This window comes from Daucus carota, chromosome 3, assembly GCF_001625215.2.
Source record: "Daucus carota subsp. sativus chromosome 3, DH1 v3.0, whole genome shotgun sequence".
NCBI lineage: Eukaryota > Viridiplantae > Streptophyta > Magnoliopsida > Apiales > Apiaceae > Daucus > Daucus carota.
In genome coordinates this window covers 2,105,376-2,129,242 of record NC_030383.2, presented here as the reverse complement: position 1 = coordinate 2,129,242, position 23,867 = coordinate 2,105,376, and the positions used below count along the sequence as shown (strand labels likewise).

The 23,867-nt window shown below is 34.2% G+C and overlaps 4 protein-coding genes across 5 annotated transcripts; 2 read left to right on the top strand and 2 right to left on the bottom strand.

Annotated features, from left to right (window-relative positions):
• Positions 1–6,344: 6,344 nt before the first annotated feature.
• On the top strand, positions 6,345–11,748 carry LOC108215214 (probable protein phosphatase 2C 27). Its single transcript, XM_017387608.2, has 4 exons — positions 6,345–6,859; positions 9,222–9,419; positions 10,122–10,333; positions 10,707–11,748. The coding sequence occupies exons 1-4, from the start codon at positions 6,653–6,655 to the stop codon at positions 11,266–11,268; spliced, it is 1,179 nt and encodes a 392-aa protein (XP_017243097.1). The 5' UTR covers positions 6,345–6,652; the 3' UTR covers positions 11,269–11,748.
• A 318-nt stretch (positions 11,749–12,066) lies between these two features.
• Positions 12,067–14,557, bottom strand: LOC108210439 (putative glycerol-3-phosphate transporter 5). The gene is made up of 2 exons (XM_017381721.2): positions 13,378–14,557; positions 12,067–12,781 (listed from the first exon to the last, which is right to left on the bottom strand). Exons 1-2 carry the CDS (start codon positions 14,327–14,329, stop codon positions 12,243–12,245), a joined length of 1,491 nt encoding a protein of 496 aa, XP_017237210.1. The 5' UTR covers positions 14,330–14,557; the 3' UTR covers positions 12,067–12,242.
• A 3,039-nt stretch (positions 14,558–17,596) lies between these two features.
• Positions 17,597–20,951, bottom strand: LOC108212031 (uncharacterized). The gene is made up of 6 exons (XM_064090856.1): positions 20,499–20,951; positions 19,765–20,342; positions 18,587–18,833; positions 18,422–18,501; positions 18,253–18,324; positions 17,597–18,164 (listed from the first exon to the last, which is right to left on the bottom strand). Exons 1-6 carry the CDS (start codon positions 20,829–20,831, stop codon positions 17,912–17,914), a joined length of 1,563 nt encoding a protein of 520 aa, XP_063946926.1. The 5' UTR covers positions 20,832–20,951; the 3' UTR covers positions 17,597–17,911.
• A 765-nt stretch (positions 20,952–21,716) lies between these two features.
• On the top strand, positions 21,717–23,820 carry LOC108215344 (V-type proton ATPase subunit D). 2 transcript variants are annotated; one of them, XM_017387804.2, is made up of 2 exons: positions 21,717–21,909; positions 22,828–23,820. In XM_017387804.2, exon 2 carries the CDS (start codon positions 22,845–22,847, stop codon positions 23,628–23,630), a length of 786 nt encoding a protein of 261 aa, XP_017243293.1. In that variant the 5' UTR covers positions 21,717–21,909; positions 22,828–22,844; the 3' UTR covers positions 23,631–23,820. The 2 variants fall into 2 exon arrangements, with proteins under 2 accessions (XP_017243293.1, XP_017243294.1); XM_017387805.2 differs by having other exon boundaries at positions 21,721–21,909; positions 22,833–23,820.
• Positions 23,821–23,867: the final 47 nt, after the last annotated feature.

The following is a 23,867-nucleotide window of genomic DNA, read 5'->3' as shown; positions in this document are numbered from 1 at the left end:
CATCTGTAACTACTCCACTATTATTGTTCACTTGATAGTCAAATTTGTAATATATCAAATTATTTCTATACCATTTGTAAACAACATTAGAAGATCATTATTTACTGGATGAGACAAATATTTTCCTTCAGTTACATTCGCAATATCAGACGAATACTTTTTCTCATCGATCATTATAATATCTTCACATACATTCCCAACCTCGGATAAATACTTTTTAAGTTTTCTTGTTAATCATTTTAAAGGAGTAAGATTAGAGTCTCTCTCGAAAATAACCCGATTTATTCCAACATTCTAGCAAAATTAATAGCTACTCCTAGTAGTTTTACACAAATGTTTTTCCCAGTTTGTTGATAACTACTCCAAATGCTTAAGTAATATTTTTCCTGCAAAAGCAACTGTTTAAATATTTTCTTTTGCTTGAAAATCTTGTTCTCTGGACATCAGTTTAGGTATTTACTGTGATACTTGTTGAGTTCTTGCTAACTTGCTTCATGTCAGAGCTTTGCACATATCCACTGTGCTTTATCAAAACCTCGAGTTTTAAGGTTAGAAAATGCTAAATATTTCTTATTTCTTGAATTGCATAATTTCAAACTGACAATAGTTTATTTACCTTATGTGTGTGTGTTTTTACACTCATGCACACACATGAAGATAATCCCAGGTTAACACATCTCCCCGCACCTGATAAACTATCATGACCCGTTTGAGAACCTGAATTTGATGAAATAAAATGTTTTGGATAAAAAAATAAGTATAAAACTGAAAATTAGAATCGACATCTCAAAATCATGTCATTTGAAATTTAAAATTTAAAATTACAATTTTTTTTTAAACACAATCTTATTATCTGCAAAGGTGCTTTCTTTTCATTAGCAGGTACAAAAAGAAGAGCAGATTTTCCAGGGCATAACAAAAATACATGAAGATTAATCACAATTAATTTTGTTCACAAGTGCAAACTTTGGCCCATTACAATGAAAGCCCAAATATGGAACAGGTCATAAACCTACACGCTATTCCGGTGTTCCATCGTCACACCTCACACGAGACAACTAACGGCTCACACTTTGTTGATGAATCAATATATAGGGGCCGTTTAGTTGAGTTTAAAATAAGTGCTTCTTGATTAAAGTTAAAAAATGAATTAAAAGTTAGAAGTTTATAAGTGATTAAAGTGTTTGGGAAAGAAGTAGAAACTCTGAGATAAAAACTAGCATTTGTAATTTCTAAAAAATGCTTCTGCTTTTTTACACAAACGGGTCAAGTAAAGGAGAAGCTAGCTTCTTCGGAAAAGAAGCACTTCTCGTGCCTTCCCAAACAGGCACATAGTTTTTCATTCGAGAACTTCATTTATTTACTTTTGGTATACTTTGAGTGTTAAGTTCCGCACCGAAAAATGATTTTCATATTCTTTCCATTTTAAAATATAGGATATTTAATTTTTAAGATATATTTCAAAGGTCTTTAACTACATAACTACAATTATTATTTTTCTAATTTTTTTGAATTATAGTACTAATTATATATTATTATTATTATTATTGACTCAAAAATATGTGTAAAAAAGTCACACGGCGTATATATCAAAACACTAAGGAATATAATTATTTTTATTTGTATTATTACATTTCTGAAAGAACCAATCATAAGAATTGTGCTAGTATTTACAATGAGTGCAAAGCAATCTATATTTTACTACTAAGATCAAGTCCAATGCTAGATGCTATATATCTATTGCTATTGCTATAATATAGCACCAAAAAGTGTTTTTTGATGCTAAAATAAAACTTGCACTCCAATGCTAAGTTTTATAACTAGTTTCAAATTTAACCAACTCATCAACTTTTACCTAACTTCTATAAATTTTATTAAATATCTCAACAAATATAGAACCAAGGATGACGTGGCAACATGGATGGATCCATCCTTGGTTTCAAATATAGAACCAAGGATGCATCTATGCATGGATGCATCCAAATATAGCACCCCTTTGGAGTTGAGTTTTTTACTTTTGATGCTATAATATAGCAATGGAACCAAGTATAGCATTGCATTGGAGTTGCCCTAATACACCTTCTTTCTTGACTTTTATGGTGTATCTTCTTCTTGAGCATATATGCTAAAATCAACTATGGTCCAACATTTTGAACCAGCACACACAAAAATTATAAACAAAGACCTCCTTTTCGGACTTCTAAGATGCATCTGAACCAAATGCTACTTGTTAAACTTGATTAGCAACATCATTAGGACTTTACTCCAGAGATCTGGTTGTCCTTTTTTGACACTAATCTTAACTCTTAGCTTACGTTTTGTTGTCTTTTTGTGAATTTCACTGTGGGCTGAATTTAAGCATTTTCATGATTTAACAAACATGTATAATTATATTTTAACTCTCGATCTTTATTCTTTTTTAATCCATAGAGATTTCGTGATACCAGAATTGGGTCGGTTCCATAACAAATGATTGTTAAAATAAATATATATTATTGAAACGGGATACTAGATTTTTGATTTTTCATATGTACGTAGCGAGCTAGTAATGCCATTCACGACTTAGATACTCATTTGAGAAATTTTTCTCATTATTCCCGACAATCACTTCTCGGGGGTGTTAATCCCGTCAGAAATACTTGTTTGTCCTTGCATTTGCTTGTGCAATTCCTGTATATATCATACTAAAATCTGATTCTGGATTTTGTCCATAGTGCCATGCACATATACTGATAACATATCTTCCTTATTAGGATCATGAGCTAAGTTATTATAGTTATATTATGACATATACTAGTTTATTTGTTATACAATAAATCAAGGGTTTTCACCGGAAACAACCTCTTTTTCTAAATGTGGTAGGGGTAGAACGGCTTACATTTTGCCCTCATCAGACACTACTCACAACGGGATCAGTGAGTACATATAGTATGATAGTATATTTTTGTCCTCATGTCTTCTTGAAATAGCAATAATTTAGGGATACTTTCTAGAAAAATCAATTAAAGGACAGACTTTTAGGGTGCCAAAAGTCTCATGATACTGTCCAAATCTCATATAGTGGTTAGTGACTCTCTTCCCATATTTTGTTGGCCACCCCCGGGTGAACACGGGTTGGGTCGGTCGGGTTAGGGGTAAAAAAATGACCCAACCCAATTAGTTCGGTTTATAAAAAATTAACCCATTAACCAAAAAAAATATACATAACCCAACATTGCTAATTAAAATATGAGTTGGGTTGGTTCGGTTTGGGTCGGGTTTTACAAGCAAAAAAGAAAAATACAAACTAAATAAACCGTCAATGCTGCCAAATTGCCAATCTGCTCCAGTTCACTGTTCTTGCACTTCATAGTTCATAATACATAACAAAATATTGTCCTAATTTACATATCAGAAGATAGTCTGCTTAAAAGTTATATAAGGGCAGTTCTAGTTTTAGCATCTGGTGAGTTGTAAATTAATTTACTAGTTGATCTGTCATTCAACAGTATCTGGTGAGTGAGGATTTAAAAAAAACCAGCAAACTATATGGTAAAAAAATATTGGATCTGGGAATAATATGTTTATTTAATTATTTTTATATAAACGGGTTGGGTTGGGTTGGTTAAGGGTTAAAATATGTAAAACCTGACCCAACCCAATTTATTCGGGTTTTTTGAAAATCAACCCATTTAATAATCGGTTTCAAATGGTTCGGTTTAATCGGGTGAAAAAAGGGTTGGTTTGGGTCGGTTTTTGCGGTTTGGGTTGGTTTTGTTCACCCCTACCCCAATCACATTTCATCTTCATCAAAAATAAAAGTTGTGCAACAAATTTTCGTGCTGTTTAGTCCTGAGTAGGGTTACATCCAAATAATTCATCTTTTACACTATTTAAGTAAAATTCAGATTTGACTCGGCCGAATACTCAGATCAGAATTCGGACCGATTATAGTCAAATTTTCATCTCAATATTTTGAATTTTAAAAACATAATTAAATCAAATCAAATTTGGATATTTTTGAGATCTTATTCTTTTGTGTACATTTGAGTTCAAAAAAAATTGCAAAATATTCTGACCGAACTCAGATCCAAATCAAAAACCGAATCTGAACTAAAAAATCTTGTTGGATTTGATCAGTGTTCTGAAAATCTTTGATTTATTGAAAAAATTCCAATTATCCTGAATATATATTTTACAGGTAAATTATATTCCAATTTAACAAAAAATCACAAATTCAATAAACAAAATTCGATAAATTCTGAACCTGTCCGATATTCGATTTCCACAGCCTTCCAACCAGAGACGGAAGTAGCCCGGGGCTTACTTGGGCTTAAGCCTAGGGTAATTTTCAAAATAAAAGTTCAGTAGTTATAAATGTTATGTAATTTATGTGTTAAGTAAGTCTATGCTCATTATCAACTAAGTCCTGCATCAATATAATCAAGTAGATTCAGAAAATAGAATAGAGAATTCTGATTAACTGGGTGAAGTTCTATTTTTTTTGGTTCCTAATATGAATAAAAATATTTTTTTCTTTGTTATTCACTTGTCAAGCTCCCCCAACCCAAATTCTTGGTTCCGTCCCTGCTTCCAACTCGAAATTAAGCACTCGGCAAAACTTAAATTTGCAGCTAATGTGGAACACTGCTTTGCGCATAGTGTTGGTCGGTTCAAGTTGATGGGAGTCTCTCTCTCATTACACCATGTGATTCGTCTTTCTCCTTTCGTTCCCTTTCGCTTTCAAACCCAAATACTTGCGTGGCTTACTCATTGCCAGTCAGTATGCTCCAATTTCATACACTACATTTTTAATTATTTTTTTATTCAACCACCTTTTGTTGCATGTGGCACAACTGTTACCCATCGAAGCCAGAACCGCACTACTGTATATTTACTCTTCTTCTGTCGGTATAGATTTTTTTAATAATTTCGTATCAACGATCTAAAATTGGATTAACCTGCGAACACATTATTTCAATTCGAGTAAGAAGTTTTTAGTCCGTCAAATAATAAATACTTTAACATTATTTTAATATGTTTGTGTATATAATAATGCTAATAACATTTGAATTTTTGACATTTTGTCAGGAACAAAAGTTTAATATCGTCAACAATATATTATTCGTACCTAATATCAGGCGTGTTCTTTTTGTGTTAATATATTCTCTTAACATTTATGTCTTAAGAGACGGGATTCCAATACATAATTTAAGAATCCTTTCAAATATAATTTATAGGATTTTTTAAATATTTTTTGAATAAAAGTTTAAGATATTAAAAATAAAAAATAAAAATAAATAATAAAATTATATTTTTTATGTATATTAAGATACTTGTCAAATAAAAAAAAAACCGTAAACAAATAAGAGAAACGGCTGACATGAAGATAAAAGCATGTGTGCATAAGGTGGTATTTGTTTGGCCTACATATTGATTACTCAAATAATTATATGGATTTAGTAGAATCCTATAGGTAGATATCAAAAGTGTGAAAGATAGCATTATCATTTCGGCGTAACTTTGAGGCCAATAATTGGAAATTGATGCCAAGTTTGTCACCGTTTTCTTTGAACTTGTCTTGCTCTATCTTTGGAACATTAATAAAATGCCACACTACTTGCTTTTTAGTCATGATTCACGGGTTTTCAAGTTTATCAGGAGTACAAATTAAGCAAAAAAATAATTTAATTAAATATTTTTATCGAAGGTTGATGTCGTTGATGATATTGTAGGAATGAGTACGCTATTGTTTTTCTAAAATTATTTGTGGTCGATTTTTTGTTTATTAGTGAGTATAATTTTATTTTAATTATTGTAAATTATAGAATCGTACGTATGATACATTTACAAACGATTCGATACCCAATTAAAAAGAATATGATTTTATATCTGATTTATAAATGCGTTAAATCTAATATGTTCTATATATGTTGCTAAAAATGGGATTTACAAAAGAAATAATTAAAATATAAAATTTTTTTTCAGAAAATAAGAACATTAAATAAATTATAAAATTATACTTTATATAATTTTTATAATACTACAATGACCTCATTATTCATAATATTGAAAAATTGCCGGGTTAATTTAGCCGGTTAAAGAAAGGACATGTATAGTTTTAGTCACGAGTTCGATCCCCGAAGGGAGCAGAATTTGTAATTGAAGAATAGATTTTGCAAATTTCATACCATGGGTAAATTCACATAAAAGAGGAAAAACAATAATTAATTTATACCCATATTCATAGTGGGCTAGAGTGTGTCCACATTTAAGATCTCTCCACCTTTACTTTGTCTTGATATTAAACAAAATCTAATGGAGTTTTGTACAAATATCTGCTTACATCACAGCCACACTTTCTTAGAAAAGTCTGGAACTTTTTTAACACCATCTCTCTTATTTTTCTTATCTAATCCTCATTACAAAACACAAACACACACAAATACACACATAGAAAACACACACTTGTATGTATACATTTCCTATAACTTCCCCAACAGAAAAACCTTATATATCTCCCTGTATTCTTCAAAATTTTAATAAATTATTGGGCTTTTAGATTCCTTTCTTCTCTCTCTCCCCTTGTGAAACACACAAGTTGCTCAAACACTATAAAGATCAGATTTTTATTAAAGAAAGATTGAATTTTTTAACTAGTGGGTGGTTTATAATGTGTTTGCAAGACACAGAGCAAGTTTGTGAAGGAATGGAGAAGCTGGGTTGTGGCGAGAATCCCGAGGAGGAATGGCAGCAGCAGCAGCCTGTCAATTTGGTGGATACCCAGATCCAGAATTGGGGTAAAAGCTTGTCAAAATGTGATCTTGGTGATGGAAATGATGATTCTGAGCAGATTGGCCATCTGGGTGATTCATTTCCTGTATGTATATGTCTTTTTTCTTTGTTTTTTGTGATTTTTTTGGTTTGTTTGATGCTTGTTTTGGTGGGTTTTTGTTTGGTCAAAGTAAAAATGAAGTCTTGGTGTGTTTTTTGTGGTGGTTGGTCAATTTGGGTTGCTTGTTGTTTGGTTTATTTATGTGTGTGTTTTCAAATTATGATCTTGATCTGTTTTTGTTTGAGTTGATTGGTTTAGTTGCATAGTTTGAATTTTGGTTTTGATGTGTATAGGGAATATTTTTTTTGGCTTATAGTTTGCTGTACCATGGGAATTTATGTAACTACCTGTTTTTACTTCTTATTTGGTTGATTTTGCTGGATATGCTTTGTTTTTGGAAGGCAAGTGAGCATCCACATAGATTTTACATGATAATCCCACACATATGCCTCAATGATTGCTCGAATCTCATCTCTTGTTTTAATGAGAGGAGTATCTACGATAGGAGGGGCATCCACTAGATAGTGTGTTTAGGTTTTGTTGTATATTATTTCTGATAAGTTTTTTGGAGAGGATCTTCTCATACAATTAGTAATTAAGTTTTCTTAGTTAATATGGAATTTATTGTTTGGCTTCGTTGGGTTTAAGTATTAGGTAACTCCCTTGTGTTATGTTGGATACATCTATATTTTTGTGCTCTATATCTTATTCCATCGATCTCTAAATAATTGATAAGTGAGCCATATTCATGAAGTGTCACTAAGTGGTCACCTTTGGTGGAGGGTTAAGGTTCGTTCTTAATTTGTCATTTACATGTTTGTAGCTTACCGCAACTTTCAAGGAACTGGTAGCTTTATTTATTCGAGTGCCTGTGATAGTAGCTTAAATTCTCCAGCTACTATTTGTAGTGGGAATGGTTGATGAAACAACAAGATTTCTCTGGATAAACTTCCATATATATTAACCCTTGCACTATGTTTCCAAGAATTATAATTTCCCCCTAATATATTGCAATTAAACCCTTAACATGTTGGTCCATGAAACAACTTAAGGACTGAACTCTGTATAGACTTGAAGCACATAAGTCCTTTGTCCAGGGTTTATTAGTCCCACGTGACAAACTTAAGTGTTTTTTGGCCTTACTTCTGTTTTCTATATACAGACAAAACATTTTCATGTTTTAAAAAACTGTTTTCTAATTATATATTTCTGGAAACCGTTTTGAAACGGGACCAAACACCACATCTGTTTTCTGAAAACCGTCTCCCTGTTTTTTAAAATAGAAAACAGTGTTTTAGTTATGAAGCCGAACAGTCACTTAGCCTATAGGTTACAGTAGAAGTTGCTATCCTCCTTGGGCATTTTGTCTCTCTCTTTTTTTTTTCCCAGAAGATAAGAGAGAATGGACTTGAGTTGGCTAGTCGCCCTATGTATATGATAGCTTCTATGGTCTGCACAAATCTTAAAATGGATGTGAGACTGGCTAATATTTCAATGTAAAATGTGCCGTGTTAACTCAATAATGATTAGTTCTTTTGTGTGGTGTCTGACTAATGAACTTACATACTAGAGCTTAATGATTTATGTAATCATCCATAAACGATTGTTTTGTTAATTATGTCCAGCTATCAATGTAAGTATTAGATCTGTAGGCGAGTTTATATTAGGCCCCTACTGAACTTATAAGTTATGATTAGTACAATTGGACGTGTACTTTAACCAAAAAGTGAAGCTAGTTGTGATTTGGTTTCCACTTATCATAAAGAATTATTCTGGACAAGATCTGTTCATTTATTTATTTATAATGGAATCCTCCCGCTATTATAATTTATCTTCTATATTCTCCTTTTTTCAGATTTATCATCTAATGTACCTTCTTTATTCATTCGTTGCTTTTTAATCCACAGTAGTTACGATTTAGGTCCACTGCGTTATTAAAAATGAGGTGAAATATATTCAAAGTTTCAAAAAATTATATATCTTAGTCCTTGCTAGAAGCCTAGAACCTATGGTATATTTATGGATATTCTCTATGTCGTCCCCTTGGAGATGTCACATGTGTCTATTCTATCACCCTGCATGCTAGAGCCTAAAGCCAGATTTCAGAAGCAATTGCACATAGATCATTGTCATTTCTCCTGCAAATTTCCAACCACACGGCAGAACTGCTTTTCTTAAGTTATCATGTTCTTGTACATCGGTATATTGTCTGGTTTTCTAATAATTGCAATTGTTAATTTTTTGGTTTTGGAATGCTTGTTTTTCCATAGAATGTAAATTTTAATCATCAGATACATCATAGCGAATTCCAGATCCAGTATATACGTTATGTTTAATGCAAACAGATATATAGCTTTTGTTATTCTTTTTTCTGAAATTAAAATTGTCCAATCCCTCTTATTTTCAGCTCGAGAAGATATGTGAAGATACAGTTGTTGCTGACAAAAAACAGAACTTGTTAAGTGAATTCATGCCTTCCCTTCGTTCTGGCGAATGGTCTGACATTGGTCATCGGTCTTACATGGAGGATACTCACATATGTATTGCAGACCTTGCTAAGAAGTTTGGTTATCCATTTGGCAAGGAAGCTATCTCCTTCTATGGTGTAAGTCCTTTTCGACTATTCTTACTTGACAGAATTGACAATGATGACAACTAATTGATGTGGTGAAAAATTAAGTTGTCACCGCAACTTGTACGGGGAACTAATACGCTGTTGTAGTGTTGTGTACTTGGTCGAGTAATGTTGCTTATGTTGTTATTAATGGAGTAATTAGATGTCTTTATTTGGATAGTATGATAGTTTGTTAATCACATGGCTTACATGCGGTCGCATAAAATTAGTGGACATGTTTATGTTTTCCTGTATCAAAGGCAACACAATGATGTGGTCAGTTGGCTAAATCCTAAAAATTAGTACAACAGATTATGGATCTCAAAGTTTAACCTCGGTCCGTATCACAACCTTATTAAGAAACATACATATAACAATATTATGATTTATGATCATGCTGGTAGTGTATACCTGCAAGATGCAGATGTGATTTTTAGACAAAGGGAAGTATATGGAGCAACATGTGGTTATACCAATAATGGTGAAGAAGCAAGGATATGGGTGTGGGGATATGAGTGTGTAGTACGAAAACACAAGATTAGACAAATATGATATACTGATAATATGGCTATTTGGGTGCTGAGGGACACGCTTCCTTTTACTATATTTTTTCCCTTCCCCATTAGGCATCTATTTTATATCCTATTTTGTTAATTAGTTATATATAGGTCTGAATTAGCAATTAATTTGCAGGTGTTTGATGGCCATGGGGGGAAGAGTGCAGCCCATTTTGTTAGAGATCATTTGCCGAGGGTCATTGTCGAGGATGCTGATTTTCCTATTGAACTCGAAAAAGTAATTTCAAGATCATTCATGGAGACTGATGCTGCCTTTGCTAAGTCATGCTCCGTTGAGTCTGCCTTGTCATCTGGAACAACTGCACTTACTGCAATGATATTTGGGAGGTGAGTTGTACTTCTATTTTCTCAACATTTGTTTAAATTTAGCTCTTTATCTTAGGATCATAAAAAGAGTCAACTTGCTGTGGAAGGGTCCTCACACTAGGTTTGGCATCTCAAATTTTCAGTTACGTTGGAAAAGATTCTAGCTTGATGTTAACAATTTATGACAGTACAGCAGAGTATTAATGTTTTCTCTGTGCTGCCCTACACCAAAAACTGGACCCAAAATTTTGTGCGGTTCCTAGATTACATGAATCTGTGTATTTTGATCCGACTCCCAGTGGCCAAGAATACATCTTTTGAATATGCAAAATATGGAGGAATTCCAATGTAATTTCTTGTTGTTTGATGTTAACAAAATGTGATGTCTCTGCAGATCTTTACTTGTCGCTAATGCTGGAGATTGTCGGGCAGTCTTATCTCGACATGGAGTGGCCATGGAGATGTCAAAAGATCACAGGCCTTGCTGTAACATTGAACGGACGAGAATCGAGTCCTTGGGTGGATTCATAGATGATGGCTATTTAAATGGGCAGTTGGGGGTCACTCGAGCATTAGGTGATTGGCATATCCAAGGACTGAAAGAAAATGGTGCCCAAACTGGTCCCCTTAGTGCTGAACCAGAACTTAAATTAGTAACACTTACAAAGGAAGATGAATTCTTGATAATTGGTAGTGATGGAATCTGGGACGTATTTCGTAGCCAAAATGCAGTAGATTATGTCCGTAGGAGACTCCAGGAACACAATGATGTGAAGCTATGCTGCAAAGAAGTTGTGGAAGAAGCGATGAAGAGGGGAGCAATCGACAACTTGACAGTGGTGATTGTTTGTTTTCACTTAGAGCCACCTCCTAACATGGTGATTCAAAGGGGAAGAGTCCGGAGGAGCATTTCCGCAGAGGGGCTTCAAAATCTCAGGTTTCATCTTGATGGATAGAGAGATCACTAATATTCTTGGCAATTCAACAAATATATAATATGATGATGATGATGATGGACGATGACACAATGATAGACTACCTTGTGATAAATTAGGTGATTGTTGTAAATAATATTCATCCCTAGGAAATAATATAGATAACTAAAACTGCAATTGCTTGCCAGAATTGTTGAGAAAAAGCAATAAGATTTGAGGGAAGAATACCATTGTATTCCACTTTGGGGGACATCAAGTTGTAGATGGGTTTGTGAGTCCAAGTTGTATGGTCCTGTGTCGTTTCACAAATGTTGCGTCGCAAACTATGTTCTATGTGGTGTTTGAAATGAGAACTCACTGCCAAGTGTAGGAAGTTATATTTGAACAATTTAGCTGGTTGTACCTATGAATTATGATTTAGCACATTGTAATCCAGGGCATGAATTATAATGTAGCACATTGTGATCAGTACCTGATATACATGAGATTTATTTGCAAGTAGCTTGATATAATTTTCCAATTCTGATTTCTGAGTACATCAAATTTTTACTGTTTGTTTTAAAATCTAAGCATACCTTAATACCTTATAGCCATTGTTCTAAAAATCCCAAATCTTTTAAAAATATTTTACTGATTTGCCAATTACACTCCTATTTGACTGAAAATTGTTGATTTATTCAAAATATCTCTGATAAATTCTCAGTTAATTATGAATCAATAGGTCAACTGATTAATTATGATTCCCATCATGCTTATACACCAGAAGCTTATACTTGAATATGATTAGAAGTACTTAACAAATGAAACGAGTAAAATTGATTGTCACAAAAATTTGTGTATATATACTGTAGTATGGTACAAAGTTTGTACATGATCGCTTTACATCAGAAAAACAACTTTGAAGAAATTAAAAAAAAAAGTGAATTTATGTTCTAGGCAAGCTTCTCGTATCATATGTCTGGTTTAAATACAGTAGAGGAGCGGCGCTGCCTACATTAGCATGTGCCAAGCCAAAGCCATCTTCCCGCATTCTGCTTCCCTTTGATCTCGCTTTTAACAACTTGGAACAACAATAACCCTGCAATAGAAAGAGATAGAACAAGCATAAAGAATATGCTGTTCCACCCTCTAGTTGAAATATATCCAGCAAGAAGTGGACCAAGAGCAGCTCCAACAGATCCAGTACCGTCTATAATTGCAGTTACAGTAGCCAAAGCACGAGAGTTTCCTGTAATTGTACTCTGCGTACCAAGATCAGCTGCAACTGCAGTTGTTATCAATGAGTATGGTCCGTTTACAAGCAATCCTGATAGGAACATTAGGAAAACATTTGCAAACATAGATATGCTCCCATAAATGCGGTAGCACACGAGGGCAGGAACCGATAATATCAGAAACATGACTGATGTAACTGCACGAGCTTCAATCAAATCAGATATATAACCCGCCAGAACTCCTCCGATAACTCCTCCAACATCAAAGATTGTGGAAAGGATCCCAGCACTTCTGTGCGACAAATGCACACCAGCAACAGCTACAGTTGCAAAAAAACAGAAATGTATATCAGTACTTCTACTTCACCGTGGTATAGTCACATTAACAAATACACACATATCCTGCTTTTTGCTAATTCAGTCACAAGAACAACTTTAACCTAACAAAATCAATTATTCTTCTATATGAGTTACAAGAATGTGGTCACCACAGGCTTGGCCTAGGAGGGCAGGTTTTGCGATTCTAAAAATTCTTGCAACTTAACTTGTTACCTGCTTGCCATGTATATGTAATAATTATGAAGTGTTAAACCAAGAAAAAGTTGGTCCGAGCCTAAGGCGACAATAGATTCTATCAAATGGAGGCAAGTTAAAAGCACTGGAGGTCTAAGATTTATGTTTGAAGTGTATACTTATGTATAGATGATAGATTATTACTACATCAGGTCATAAATATTCTGCAAACCAATGGCCAGATACAGAGCACTAACTTTTGTGAAGGCACACCTAGTTTTAAGCTACAAATCCTAGCTATCTTTTAATTGGCAATGTATGCAAAACCCTTGAACAGAAATCCATTTCTACCAAATCAAAAGTATTGAAACTTCACAAGAAAACATAGTGAGCCAGCAAGTACCTGTGTGCCTTATGTAGAATGGTAACCAATACAAGAATGTGTAAGCAACCAGTTTCGAGAAGAAAAGGCAAAATGCAAATTGCACCACACCGGGTAACCTCCACGCTTCCAAGAACCCAATAGCAGCCTTGGACTCTACATTCTCTCCCTCGTGCAATTCCACACCCTCGGTTTCCTTTTTCTCCGAATTCACCAATGCCTCTCCTTCCACACTCATCTCAACCTCCTTATCCGTCAACTCTAACCCAATATCCTCCGGACACACAACAAGAAACAAATAAATCAGAACCGCCACCAAAAGTATCAAAATTCCAGGTAACACAAAAGACCAACCCCATCCAAACCCTAAAACCGACGAAGCCACAACCGAACCAACAATATTCCCAACCGACGTATGCGAATTCCATGCACCCATAATCAACCCTCTCTTCGATTTCCCAAACCAATTCCCCATTATCGCCACAACACAAGGCCAACCAATCGACTGAAACAACCCACACACAATCTGCACCGCCACAAAAAACCCCAACACATGAACATCCCACCAATACCCCAACCCGAAAACCACAGTAAAAACACCACTCCCCACCATCCCAACACTCAAAAAAACCCGAAGATTAATCTGATCACCAATATGCCCCGAAAAGTACATCCCAACAGAGTAGGCTGACAAGAACGCAAGATCAAGCTCCCCTAACCTATGTGGCCCATGAGAATCATCAAATGGGGCCCACCCAGAATGAGAATCATCACCATCTTGAGGGGACAACACTGATTTCACAATACTAGGAGGCTTTCTTGAGGCATGAAACGAAGCATAAGCCAAGAAAGTGAGAAAAAGCACAGAGATTTGATGAAAAGTTAAAGTTTTGTTGGGGGGTTTCAGATTTGGCAACAGATTGAAGCCTATTGGTGGATCTTGAATTTGTGTTAGGGTTTCAAGTTCTTGCATTTCAATGTGTTCTTAAGACAATAAAACACATATGTACATAAACAAATCTATAAAGTTGATTAATTAAAGAGTTTAGATTAGTACAACAACTTACAGAGATGGATGTTTGGAGGCTGTAAGAATCTGAGTCTCATGAGTGTTGGTTTAGGACAAGATCCGTCTCATCCTCTTTGAATGTAAGAAATTTGATGAGACCTTTCTTTCGTTCGTTGAATTGTCTGCATTTAAGTTGATTTCTCTAATTTTATTTTATTTTGCTAAGTAATAACTAGTTTTTTGATTATTTAGCAAAAAAAAAAGTTTTTTGATTTGTCTTAATTTTATTGCACCTCTATCCAAAGGTTTTCTGGGTTATAACTTATAAGTAAAAAATATATATTGTATGAGAAAATTGGATAGATTTCCTGAGATTAAAAATAATTTAGAATAAATGATAATTTTGTAAATATAAACTCTACTTTTAACGTTTATAAATAAAAGTAAATAAAATACCATATATTACTATTTTGACCTCGGTTGAAGATCCTTGGCACAAATATGTTTGTATTAATTTCTAAACTCTGCGTGTAAAAATAAATATGACATAAAATTTTCGTTGTGTTTGACTATAAAATTGAAAATATAAAAAGTATCCATGTATGTATTATATATTTGAATATTTCTGTCTTTTAAAAATTAAAATCTAATTTTTTATATAAAAAAATTCAAATATAATATACCCAAATATTATTTTTAAAAATAATGAAATACGCATCAAAAAATTGAATCACAATGAGATGAAAGCAATCATTTTTAATAGATCAATATTTTTATCCAAAACACTTCTAACAAATATTTAGATTTAATACCTATAATATATATAAAATCAGGGTTAGAATAATAATAATAATAATAATAATAATAATAATTAAAGATGATTGAGAATAATGTCACCGAACGCTTAGACATAATTAATATAGAATGTATTTAATTTTGTCAATGTCTTCGAAGACAAAATAGATTAAGTAGTTAAAAAGATGTTAACATATTAAGTTTTTTTTTTTTTTTTTAGAATGAGAATAAATCTCAACGAGAATCGGCACGTGATAATTTTTTCATTCAAGAAAGCTTATTATCTAACCGTCGGACATGCAAGATGACCGGGGAAATTTAGACAATAAAACTTTAATGTCCGAAAAGAAAACCGGCCTTCTTCCAAGAATCCTGAAAATAAAACAAGAGAAACAAAAAGAATATAAGTCGATATATTTAACAGATTATATCAAAATATTCCCACAATCATGATAACTCATGATTGAGACAATTAAGCTCTTAATTAAGGCATAATAATAAAATATTAATATCCTTAATTAAGACACAATTAACACCCTCAAATAAGGCCCAATTAACGCCCTCAATAAATAAGCACAATTTATGCCCTCAATAATTGAGGCACAATTTACGTCCTCAATAAATAGGCATAATTAACTAGGCACAATTACCGCCCTCAATTAAAGCACAATTAGAGCACTTTCCTTTCTGAAACCGGATCCCGTCCTGAAGCCGCCGTCACCGCCACCATCGGCCACCACCGCTATGCTATCGATCAAGTTGCCTCGTCGTATGCGAAACGAACAACGAAGCGTATCACATGTAACACGAAAAATTGCCAAAAACCAAACAAAACACATGGATTAAACAAACAAACAAATACACACAAACAAACAAAATTAAAATCAACACCTTTCGCAATTCCACTCAAAATCATGAGAAAAAGAAAGAATATTGTAAATAATTGTAATAGAAGGGCATACCATATCATATTGTTCATGTAAGAAATATCAAAAATCAAGAAGAGACATACCCATGAACTGATTAGAAGAAGCATGAGCACATTTTGCAGATTTTCCCATGCATATTCCCATTTTCTCTTCACCACCAAACTCTCAGAAGCAAGCCAATTTATGTCAACAAAAACTAACATATTAAGTTTTTAGCTAGAAATATTAATATTTATTTGATATAATCAATAATCATAATAAAATATTGAAACAATGAAACTTTTTGAAAAGATTAATATATTAAATAGAGTTAATTACAGTTTGTAACCCCTAGGATTGCTCCAAACGCACTTAAGATCCTGAACTATCAAACGTGACATAATGCACCCTGAACTTTACATTCCTGTGCAAGTTGTAACCCATAGTCACTATTCCGTCCAAATATGCCGTTAACTTTAACTGTTTGAGAGGTAACAGTGTGTATATTAGTTTCTAACAGCTACTTTATCTCTTGTGATCCCTAAAAAATTATGTATTATATTTTGAAATTATTTCTAAACACACACAACGATGTAAAAAAATTTAAAATAAGTTTAAAATATGTATCTAGATTTAGAATCTGAAAATTTATTATTATTTTTACATAAACGATGTAACTTATTTTAAAATTTTAAAGTAAATACATATTTTAAAAATTATTTTAATAGTTTTTACATCGTTGTGTGTGTTCAGAAATAATTTCAAAATATAATACATAAACTTTGAGGAGTCATAGGGGGTAAAGTAGCTGTTAGAAACTAATATACACACTGTTACCTCTCAAACAGTTAAAGTTAACGGCATATTTGGACGGAATAGTGACTATGGGTTACAACTTGCACGGGAATGTAAAGTTCAGGGTGCATTATGTCACGTTTGATAGTTCAGGATCTTAAGTGCGTTTGGAGCAATCCTAGGGGTTACAAACTGTAATTAACTCTATTAAATATTACTTAGTAACATTTGTTTGATAAAAGTTCTCCCAATTGTCTTTCTATTTTGGGTAATATATGAAAGATATGGAGGTTTGCACGAATGTTCCTAAACGTAACAGTGTCATTAGTGGAAACATTTTCAGATTACACAAATTACTACTACTCAATCTGCTTCTTATTTTTTCCCCACACTTGAGCTACATCTAAGTTTCACCATCATCTTTTTAAACTTGTTTGCGGTAGACAGATTAGACGCTTAAGCATTTGTTGTATTCCAATAGAAGTCTGCAGACTCATATCTGGATAAAAATGTGTCTTTGATTGCACATGCCTATTTGTTTAATCACACACCAGAACTTTACATTTCAACAATCTGCAAATATTAGTTTTATGGGGCTGGTGCAGAACATATGCGCTGGACGTGAAAAATCCCAGGAGCTTTTTTTCAGCTGAACGTATGCTAGTACTTATGTAAGGAACCCGGGCCCTTAGTTTTATACTATAAAAACTGAGCTGAGAAATGAGAACGATGCAAACAAACGGTTTTGCTTCAAATTTTGTAGAATTATCATACAATCAATCACAGAGCAGCACTTGAAATTATAACCATCTGTAAACTGAGCCGAGAGGCCCGAGAATGACCTGAACTAATGGTTTTGCTTATAATACAATAGAATCATCATTTTAAACATAACACATCTCAAAAGCTTGAAGAGAGCATTCTTCATTAGCAATACACAAACAACAGCAAGTAATACAAATAAATATTGTACAAACCCGATAATAATTATATATGTATTAGTAGCATGACTGCTAGCCTGCAATAGTATAATTCATTTTCAAAGGATCTACCAGTATGGCCTGCTGCTATATGCAAGGCGATCGCTGTTCAGTGGAGTTGAATTGGCTTGCTTGATTGGGACATGACACGAAGCAAAGAGATTGGGATGACAGTTCTGATCATCATCTTCATCGAATGTTTCCCATCTTTTAGGACTCTGCTTCTTCTCCCTGCCACTGGCTTTCATCTCTCCGACATGATCCTTGAATTCCTTTCTGACAACATTTAACACAACATCACCATACCGATCACACCACGACCTGAATCAAATACAGATCATAGTTTGAAATACTAGCACGAGAATATATATCTGATTTAAAAAGAGTAAAAAATAAATTTCCTGCTTACTTAGGAAAGAATTTCTTTAAATCTGCCTTGTCCACAGGAAGCCTAGTCGAAATTACATCAATTTGGTCATTCCTGGTAGTTACATCATAACACGATGACAGCATAAGCTTACAATACATCATACAAGAGTAAAAAATGAAATATTAATTTATGTGAAATATTTGCTTACGTAAACTGAGCATTAGGATTTGATTCACCAAGTTCCTTTTGAATCCGCAAAAGCTCCTTCCTGATTTTATCCCCAAGAACCTGCATTTAAAAAGTTCAAGATTAGACACAAGTTTAGGAACTAGCAGACCATGTTAGTTACCAAAAAGGTTGAATTTGTTATCACCTTATCAACGAAAAAATCAGATGGTGAACCATCAGAATGCAGCTTCTTCTTTATCTGCTTGGTATCAGGTCCTTCTCCAATTGGACTCGCGACAAGCTTTCCTAAATAAGCTTCACCATCAGATCTTTCATTTAGTGACAAAGGGGCTGTTTCATCCTCAGAAGGATCACTTTTCTTCCATTTCTTGAAACCCTCAAATCCCCATTGTTTCTTCCCAGATTTCGGCTCTTTCTCCTCTAGCACATTGTGTTGGGAGTCACAGTGAAAATCACAGCAACAATGTATAGAGCAGTTATATTATATAAACAAGTGTAGGCCAACGAAACCACAACAATATAGCATGCACGAAGATCGTATATACAATAATCAGTGACTGATAAATTACAAGAAAAGAAGAGAAAGGCGCACCTTACACCGTCGCTAGAATTAGTATACAGAACAGCTGAGTCGCCTAGCCCTTCGATGAAGACTAGACTGTTCTTGAAGTGATTATTGCCCCACTACGCTGTGATGGGTAGTCGCAATATCGCTCCCAGGATAAAACAGCACAGACCGAACCGCTCACAGACACGAGTACGATCAACAGCGATCAACACCTCAGTTCGCCCGAGAACAGTATGTATATGTGTATATATCGGAGTAGATGGTGAGAGTGTAAGAGAGAAGAATGAGAATGGTGTTTGTGTTTTTCCCGTGCTACAACTCAAGTGTCGAGGCTCACTATTTATAGTGAGGCCAAGGCACCAACACACCGTCCAGATTCATCTGTCCAGGTTCAATGAATCTGTATCTGTCAGACATTCTGACCAGATTCATTTGTCCAGGTTCAATGAATCTGTATCTGTCAAACATTCTGACCAGATTCATTTGTCCAGGTTCAATGAATCTGTATCTGTCAGACATTCGGACCAGATTCATTTGTCCAGGTTCAATGAATCTGTATCTGTCAGATATACCGACCAGATTCATTTGTCCAGATTCAATGAATCTGTATCTGTCAGATATACTGACCAGATTCATTTGTCCAGATTAAATGAATCACATTCTCATTTCAAGCTCTTTCAAGCCACTGTATTCAACTCTATTTCTCAATGGATTTCACTAAGAAAATGTCCCGGAAATTACATCAAGAACATATTAAAAAATATGCTTTAAACTTTCCATTTTCTAACACATTGCTACCATTTTCCACGCCACCTTGTCCTTCTCTTTGAAATAATGTCCTAAATGGCTTCTTCTTCACTTTAGAACCTCCACTTTTCGGAAAATCTTCAGGCAAACTCTCCGATGCCATTAGAATTGACCGAGTTTCACTCTCTTTCTCCCTCATTTGACAATTCCAGAAAGGGTTTTCTTGGGAGATCCTCATTTCATTCTTTTCAGAATTAGACGAAGAAAATATATGATCACTTGACTTGAAATTCTCTTTGTCAAGATCATAAACCCCCTTGTCTTCCTTAAATTTTGCACTTTTATGCGGTGACACAAAGCTAAGCACAGATGCAGCTTCTTTAATTTGCTTAATAGCTGAATTATGTTTCGATTTGCTCTCCAAATTCATTTTTTCTTTACCAATCAAGCAATTTGCATCCTTCAAGTCAATTGATGACCATTCCTCTTCGGATTTCTCTTTCGGTTTCCCAGCAATCACAAGTCTTGCCTCAATCACAGCTCCTTGAACAGCCAGTCTCTGTAACAAAGGCCTTTTCGACGAATGATACTCTTCTTCGGATATACATTGTGCATAAAGCAACTCCTTCAACACATAACCACAAAAACAAGTCTAAGCAACAAAATAAAACGACAAAAAAAATACAGGGCCGAGTCTCAGTGGAGGCATGTGTGCCGGAGTATTAGGCCTAAAAAATTTAAATATAAAAAGGAAACAAAATTAATGACTTGATGGACTAACCTGCAAAAAGATGAGCTTATCTTTCAAAATCAACTCGTGTTCATGATCAAGCGGAGAAGAAATAAGGGTATCGAGAAGATGAGTCCGAAAAGCAGAAACCTCCTCATCAGGCACAATCCCTTCCTTACACAAGCCAATCAATTTCAAGATTTGATGAAACGAGTTCTGCTGCCACTTCAAATTCTCCGATTGGTGTTCAGACAGCTTCTGCTCAGCAGCTGCTATCGCCGGCAGTCTCTTTTTCCTAAAAGAGAACGGGAGAATGTTCTTGCAAATAGATGTGATGGAGTCATGGAGTGATGAGTAGTAGGCTGGTGTGTAAGAATGCACCATCTTTTTTGCTGGATCTTTGTTTTCGACAATCGGGTTTTGGGAGATTCGATGTGTTCGATATTTGGGGGTCTTGAATTTGAGTTTTGTAGTGGGTATGATACTATGATCTGTCTGGGTGCTAATTTGTGACTGATGCAGAGGGTGTGTATGTTTGATTTTTGAACCAAGAACTAGCCGTTGGGGGTTATGTTTTTGAACGTTATTAAAGCGTACGATGTCGTTTTCAGTATGGAACTAGTGCTGTTAAATAACCAAAATGCCATCCTAGCCATATTTTTCTATATAAATATATGGGTTTTTTTAGGTGTGGTTAAATGCACACAATAAATAAAAAATTTGATCTGTTTTATTTTAATCGTTGGAATTGATGTGAATGTGGGGCTTTTTAATTTTAATTTTTGAGTAAAACATCATCTAGAAAAGATAAATTTTTGAAATTTTTATACCAAGTTGACGAGTGAGTAAAAATATGTGACTTTTACATAAATCTTGCGCTAATCTTATGAAAATAAATTAATATACTCCGTTCATTTTCAAGTTTTATGAAAAGAATTTGTTGATGGAGTAAGTATTCTTTTGATTTTTGCAAAATAAGTTTTGAATATATTTTTTGAAAATTACTCTTTCGTATATATCATTCCCAATATTGACTAACTTAAATATAAAAACAACTTGTGACAAAAAAATATATTATATATAAAAACAACTCAATTTAATTTACAAGTACTAAAGCTGATATATCCTTTTGTATTTGGTATTCACTGTTCACTATCTGGCCCAATTCAATCTGTTTTTGCTCAGTCCTAAACAAACCCAAAGCCCAGTAATAAAGCCCAATAACATACTCACATGTATAAATAAATATTTTAGTACCGTAAAATAAATGATTAATACAGAACATAACATAAGTAGGCACGGGCTGTATGATTGTCTCGTACATGTGTGTCTCTCAGCAGCAGCAAAAGCTTGATGCCTTGATCTATCTTTCTATACACACATCTCTTTCTATCTCGATCTATACAGCTAGGGTTTCTGTTTTTTAATCACTAATTGATTGTGTTTCAGATCTACAATTCAGGTACGTAGCTATCTAATTCAACTGATTAATCTTGATTTTTTGATTCAAGTTTGATTAAGTGCTTGATTCTTGATCTCGACTCTTTTGCGCTTCTGATTGTGTATATATAGTTGATCATTGTATTGAATTGCTGAATTAGTTGGTTATGATTAGCTTGATTTTTCGATAAACTAGTTTTGTTTTGATTAGTTTGTTTGGGTATTAATTGGGACTACTATTTGAATGCACTTGTTACTTGTTATATTTATTTATTTATTTATTTTGAAAATATTACTTGTTATATTTATGATTGGCTGTGTGGTGTGATATTGAAGAAGGCGGTTTTTGATGGGCGGGCTATGTTGGTCGGGAAGAATAGAATGAATGGATTTTTGAAGAAGATTAAAAGTATGAGATATCGGGAATTTTGGTATTGGTCGGGAGATTGTAATTGATAGGGCTATTGAATTTTATAAATACTCTCTGTGAATGTTGATATTTGTTAGTTTAAGGACATTCGTGTGTGTTTTCTACTCTTGATGTGTTCACCTGCAGCTATATCTAGGAAATGGGATTTAGATTGGTATACGGGAAAATGTTTTGTCATTAGGATTTGGGGAAAAAACCTGTGATCACTGAGGTTTAATATAGCGAGGCTATTGATAAGTTTTGGAGGTTGATTCTTGTTTCTCCGTTAAACCTGGAACCATAATTTTCCTTGTACTTTTTAGATTTAGAAGTTTACATTAATTGTTATAATTTTTATACATTGTTAGCATTCATTTTTATGAATATATTAACAAAATGCTTATGTGTGTGTGTGTATTTAAAGTTTAGATGGTGATATACTTAGGCTATTTCTGATTCTTACACTATGTTGTTTGGACTTGGTCAGTGTATCAACATTTGGTATCCAGCTAACTACTTTTTCCTTGACAGGGTAGTTATTTGGCAACATGGCTGGTCAGAATCAACGCCTGAATGTTGTTCCTACTGTTACAGTGCTTGGAGTTATCAAAGCTCGCCTTATTGGTGCCACAAGGGGTCATGCTCTTCTGAAGAAGAAAAGTGATGCTTTAACAGTGCAGTTTCGTGCGATACTAAAGAAGATTGTCTCTACAAAAGAAGAAATGGGAACAATCATGAAATCTTCTTCTTTTGCTTTAACAGAAGCCAAATATGTTGCTGGAGAGAACGTCAAACATATTGTCCTAGAAAATGTTCAAAATGCATCTATTAAAATTCGATCACGTCAAGACAATGTTGCAGGTGTGAAACTTCCCAAGTTCGAGCATTTCACTGAAGGAGAGACGAAGAATGACTTGACTGGATTGGCGAGAGGTGGCCAGCAGGTGCAAGCTTGTCGTGTTGCCTATGTGAGAGCCATTGAAGTTCTTGTAGAGCTAGCATCCCTCCAAACATCATTTCTGACACTTGATGAGGCTATTAAGACCACAAATCGCAGGGTTAATGCATTGGAGAGCGTTGTGAAGCCCAGGTTAGAGAACACTATAACCTACATCAAGGGGGAGCTGGATGAGTTGGAAAGAGAGGACTTTTTCAGGCTGAAGAAAATTCAGGCTTTTAAGAAGAGGGAGATTCAGAGACAACTAGAGGCTGCCAGAAAGTTTGCAGAGGATCAGGCTGTTGAGAAGGTTTCATTGCAGAAAGGAATTTCAGTCAATGCTGCTCATAACTTGTTGACTGCAACTATGCAGAAAGATGATGATATAATCTTCTGATGTGGAGGCTAGCATAATTGTTTCATAGTGTTGTAAGACGTTTCATTTTGCTTGTCTTGCGTAAATTATCTTCTATGATCAATCACATGTTTTGTTTCTTAAATAAAATTGTGAAACTATTCTATTTATTGTATCATGACAATAATAAATTGTAATGTGGCTAGAACAAATACTGCTGGTTTTGGATTGAGGATTTTTCCCATTGTTTGGGATTCTATGGTAGTGAAGCAGGAATCT

Excerpts from the sequence above, each read along its gene's own strand:
- LOC108210439 (XM_017381721.2), bottom strand. The coding sequence starts at position 14,329 with ATGCAAGAACTTGAAACCCTAACACAAATTCAAGATCCACCAATAGGC. Across the intron at positions 12,782-13,377 it reads ATTCTACATAAGGCACACAG|CTGTTGCTGGTGTGCATTTG; the intron begins GTACTTGCTGGC and ends TTGCAACTGTAG.
- LOC108215214 (XM_017387608.2), top strand. The coding sequence starts at position 6,653 with ATGTGTTTGCAAGACACAGAGCAAGTTTGTGAAGGAATGGAGAAGCTG. Across the intron at positions 9,420-10,121 it reads AAGCTATCTCCTTCTATGGT|GTGTTTGATGGCCATGGGGG; the intron begins GTAAGTCCTTTT and ends ATTAATTTGCAG. Across the intron at positions 10,334-10,706 it reads ACTGCAATGATATTTGGGAG|ATCTTTACTTGTCGCTAATG; the intron begins GTGAGTTGTACT and ends ATGTCTCTGCAG.
- LOC108212031 (XM_064090856.1), bottom strand. The coding sequence starts at position 20,831 with ATGGTGCATTCTTACACACCAGCCTACTACTCATCACTCCATGACTCC. Across the intron at positions 18,834-19,764 it reads GGTGGCGTGGAAAATGGTAG|CAATGTGCTAGAGGAGAAAG; the intron begins CAATGTGTTAGA and ends TGACTCCCAACA. Across the intron at positions 18,502-18,586 it reads CTGATTTTTTCGTTGATAAG|GTTCTTGGGGATAAAATCAG; the intron begins GTGATAACAAAT and ends TTTTAAATGCAG.
- LOC108215344 (XM_017387804.2), top strand. The coding sequence starts at position 22,845 with ATGGCTGGTCAGAATCAACGCCTGAATGTTGTTCCTACTGTTACAGTG.